General features: G+C 31.1%; 1 protein-coding gene across 1 annotated transcript in view; it reads right to left on the reverse strand.

Moving 5' to 3' along the window:
• Positions 1-1533, reverse strand: part of LOAG_08622 (hypothetical protein) — a 5670-nt gene extending 4137 nt beyond the window's left edge. Inside the window, exon 1 of the mRNA XM_020447744.1 lies at positions 1396-1533. Within this exon, the coding sequence (XP_020302061.1) occupies positions 1396-1467 (72 nt within the window). The 5' untranslated portion in view covers positions 1468-1533. The remainder of the gene's footprint in view (positions 1-1395) is intronic.
• Between the last annotated feature and the right edge of the window lie 2860 nt (positions 1534-4393).

Consider the following 4393-nt stretch of genomic DNA (forward strand, 5'->3'; position numbering starts at 1 on the left):
AAAATTTCAAAAATTATCAAACAGATCCATCTAGTTCCGTTGGATTTGCAAAGAGAAGAAACAGAGTGGATAACAGTATGAAATGTATAATTAAGTCTAGCATTACCATCCACTTAAGTATTTACTGACTAGGATGTATAAAAAAAGATGACAATGGAGCTAATTTATGAAAAAAATCGGAAATGACATGAACGCTTTCATCCATCAATACTTGACGGATATTAAGCTGAATGCGTGGCTCACTAATAAAAGACTCTATTAAAGGACTTCGATGCGCTTTTATCTTCCGTTTAGAATTGCAGGAAATTGCGTCACTACCGCTTAGTAATTGTTGAATGCAAAGCATCTTTGTGATAAGATTTATCATAAAGATGCAACAAATAATTTCTATTATTTCCTTTCATATAATTCAAGAATACTTCCAGAACTCACTCTTATCTAACTAATATTCACTTTATGGCTTGTATCATTCAGTTCCTGACTTTTTCTTTTAGTTTCACAATTCAAAACCAACACTACTAGATCACGATCAATCAGGTAACAGTTGTTGTTCTTAAAAATCTTCATAAGGTCTTTTCAGGATGAATGGTGTTGAATAGGTCTATACATATACTGATTCCATACTACCATCGATTTTTCCGAACAATGAGCAGTTTGCCTTAGTTACTGCTCCCTTTTTATTGTCATCAAGCAAAACTAAGTTCGATCGAATTTTGGTGTGATGCTTTCTCTTTCATTTGATTTCAGTGATATACATCAAGAGATGAATAGAGTCATACCAGGATCTTCATGTTTTCTCAAATTGTTAAGAGAAACCTTTATGGTGGATATCACAGCGCAGTTTGTTATCGGTGCAGGGATTTTTAATACCTTTCTGACAGCGAGTCAAATATCCATCTGGCAGAAGTTTCTGTCATCTTTTTTTATGGAAAATGCATGGTAACCATGGATGTGACAGATATTTCGAATTCTGGTGGAAGATCAACAATAAGTTCAGTAAGCAAGTGATCAGAGATAGGCCTTCAACAAATTTCAACAATGTAACCGTGCAAATTACAAAAATAAACTTTTCTTTCCTTAATCTTTAAAATAATGTCAAGAGATGTTGAGGCACTACATCCATCATATAAGTTCTACTTTCTGAAGAAGAAATTAGAATGAATATTTCGCCATAATTCATGACTTCTGATTCCTTTGAAATTTGTCAACTTTTCAAATTTCGAAAGCAAAATCTAGAAAATAGTAGGTAATAAATCATTGTATAAATTGATAATTGTCATTGATTATCGAAGATGTTATCTCACATAAACAAGAAAAGCTTATTTCACTTGCAGAACCACAATTTAGTAAAGGCTTATTATCATCGAGCTCCATAATTATTTTAGTTAAGCTTACTTCGTCAGTTGTCGCATTCATTTTCAAATTAATTTCCTCCAGTGACTCTGGTATGTCACCGTTTGCAGTCATTTTATCGTCCTTTTACGTTTCCACAAAATACTATTTGCCACTAGCAATGAATAAATCTGTAATTTGATCAGCTTATACATATCAAACCTTCACTGTAACATGTGGACAATTACCTGGCGATAGCACAATACTTTGACATACTTCATCCAACAGAGAGACTGAATAATAATATTAAGCAGATATAATTGATTACGATCATGGTGATAAGGAAGTTAGCTTACAAACGGAATTAATCTATACAATATATCGAACAGATGTTTGATATTCGAATATTCTCTGATATTCACTATACTTCAATATATTCTTAACATGTTGTTTATGCAAAAAAAAAAAAGAAAAGAAAAAAAACAAATAAAAAACAAAAAGAATAGAATGGCATTGTTTAGATCGACTCCGTGATACCTTGTTTTACTTCACGTCCTTACTGCCACTATAAATAGAACCTTTGCTTCAAGCGCTAAATCACAATTGCACTAAAACAGAAAAGACTGAAATGGTCTTTACATATCGATCCATTCTATTCTCACTCCCAAATGATAGTTATCAATGCTAATAGATGATGAAACAGTTTGAAAATCATAAGTGGCTAGATTATGAACAAATAATAGATGCTGTAAAAAATAATTGAAAACATAGATTCATTCGTTAGCTATCATGCAGCTTGAAAGTTCGAAATTTTTCAAGTTCAAATTCTAAACTTTTCAGGCAGAATGCTTTAACGCATTAGTGCCTTTATTGACGTATATCCCGCAACTTAGTAATTACTGGAATGTTATGGAGGTAAAACGATATTGTAACACGAAGAAGTATTAAACAAACACTGGTAACATTTGGTTATTTTCATAACTTAATTACTTTTAGCTAAAAGCTCAGATAACATTTTTTAACCAACCTGAAAGTACACTAATCTCAGAAGTTGAAAAATACCACCGATTTTTTTGACTTACGAATGCTATACCTGTGCACTAAGTAATTTCTGAGTTTTTTTCTGCTATCTCTGCGCTAAATAATGAACAATATGTTAAGACGTAAGGAGTGTTCTGTTCTGTCATGCACAATAATAACACAAAAAATGCTCCTAAATTTGAAGGAATATCTCGATTTGTGCAAATGACTAACAGATGAATATTATCCTTTTATTAGTTTCATTTATTCCTTTCATTGGATCTTACTCTTCATCTTTTGCGGTCTTAACCCTTCCAAAAGAATTTAAATTATGCTTTCTTTCACTTACACTGCATTTTCATGCTGAAATGTCAATAAAATTACGCGTGTCCGTTTGGAAAATGAGAAAAGGATTGGGAAATATACACGTATACTATCTTCTTAACGCGACATTTTATTAATTAATGAGCGCAATTGTTGGAACAGAATATGATTAGATGCTTTTCCTCATATCATTTCATCGAAATTCCTATAAAAATGATCAAAAGCCGATGTACAAATCGATTTTCCTAGCAATAAGGTAAGATATAGCATTTGGAAAGAGATAACCTCGGAATAATTATCTCAAAAAAATGGTCAGAGATATGAAATTTACTTTCTTATATGCATAAATTGATCAAAATTTGAACGTTTCTGAGAATTATTACAACGAAATTTTTTTTTTTGAGGTTGCTGTAATCATTGCCAGGAAAATCGATTAGCTAAATGCTTCCTGCAAAAGACCCATTTCATTTATTCAACTCCATGAGCAGAAAATTAAAGTCAAAGTCTTTCGATCAATTGTTGCGACAGTACAATTTATTTCTTCAATGAATAACAATGTGATAAGCCGTAAAGGTCCAGAAGATTCCTTTCGGTCTTCGTCTTTTTCATCCCGAATCTTTCGCTTCTAATAAAATGTATTCCAAAATGATTGGATCATTACGTTTTGGTTTGTTAGGCTTCGTCGAAGGTAAGAGAATTTAACTGGCTAAGAATGAAACAACAGCATCAGATCATGTTTGCGATAGTGGCAAACCTTATATTAATTAAAATGTTTTAAGAGAAGCTTTAAGAAAATCATTTCTACGATACTGTAACTAATTACAGGGATACTTTGAAGTATTTTCGCATCTTGCCAAATATTCATAGCATGCTAAGTTTGCGATTCTCGTAATTTGAAATTTGTTCTCAGAAATGGGAAAATGGAAATAGCATGAAATGTTAAGTTGAATAAATTAATAACTTCGAGATTAATTTTCATGAAGCATGTAAAGGAGTAAAACGATTGAGTCTTTACAGTATTACAAAACTTGCCAAGCTACTATCAAGAATATCATTAGCATTATGGAGATATCATTTCGATATCTGGATGGGAGAGCGCACCACAGCTTTAGGTTTGACAAGATAAAAGACAATTAAAAAAGAATTCCGCTCCTTTTCGTTAGTGCAAAAACTGCAGCAGCAATTAAGCGGAAATGAGATTTTCTCTCCGATTTCAAATGATGTCACTCCCGACCCAAAAGACTTACAAATGTTAGACGGAATAAATCCTGAGAATCAATGACATACTCGACAAATGAATTTATCATATTATTCTAGTTCGATGTACACACTTTTTTATTCTCTAATACTTTTTATCATCAATGCGCTGAAAATGTAAATGAAGACACATCTGAAGTGCTTACTTCGTCTTTCAGCAGGTGAGAGCGAACTGCTCATGATTAACTAATTTGTCTACTTACTCATAACCTGTTCCACTTTATTTTTGCTTATTTATTATTGTTATTACTATTATTACTAATTATCACTATTATTAATTATTATTATTACTAATCATTATTATCACTAATTATTACTAATTACTATTACCACTCTTATTATTGCTATTATTGTTATTATTATTACTATTAATTATTATCATTATTATTATTACTATTATTATTATTATTATTATTATTATTATTATTATTATTATTATTATTATTATTATCATTATTAT

The sequence above is a fragment of the Loa loa genome (genome assembly GCF_000183805.2).
Source record: "Loa loa unplaced genomic scaffold supercont3.1, whole genome shotgun sequence".
Taxonomy (NCBI): domain Eukaryota; kingdom Metazoa; phylum Nematoda; class Chromadorea; order Rhabditida; family Onchocercidae; genus Loa; species Loa loa.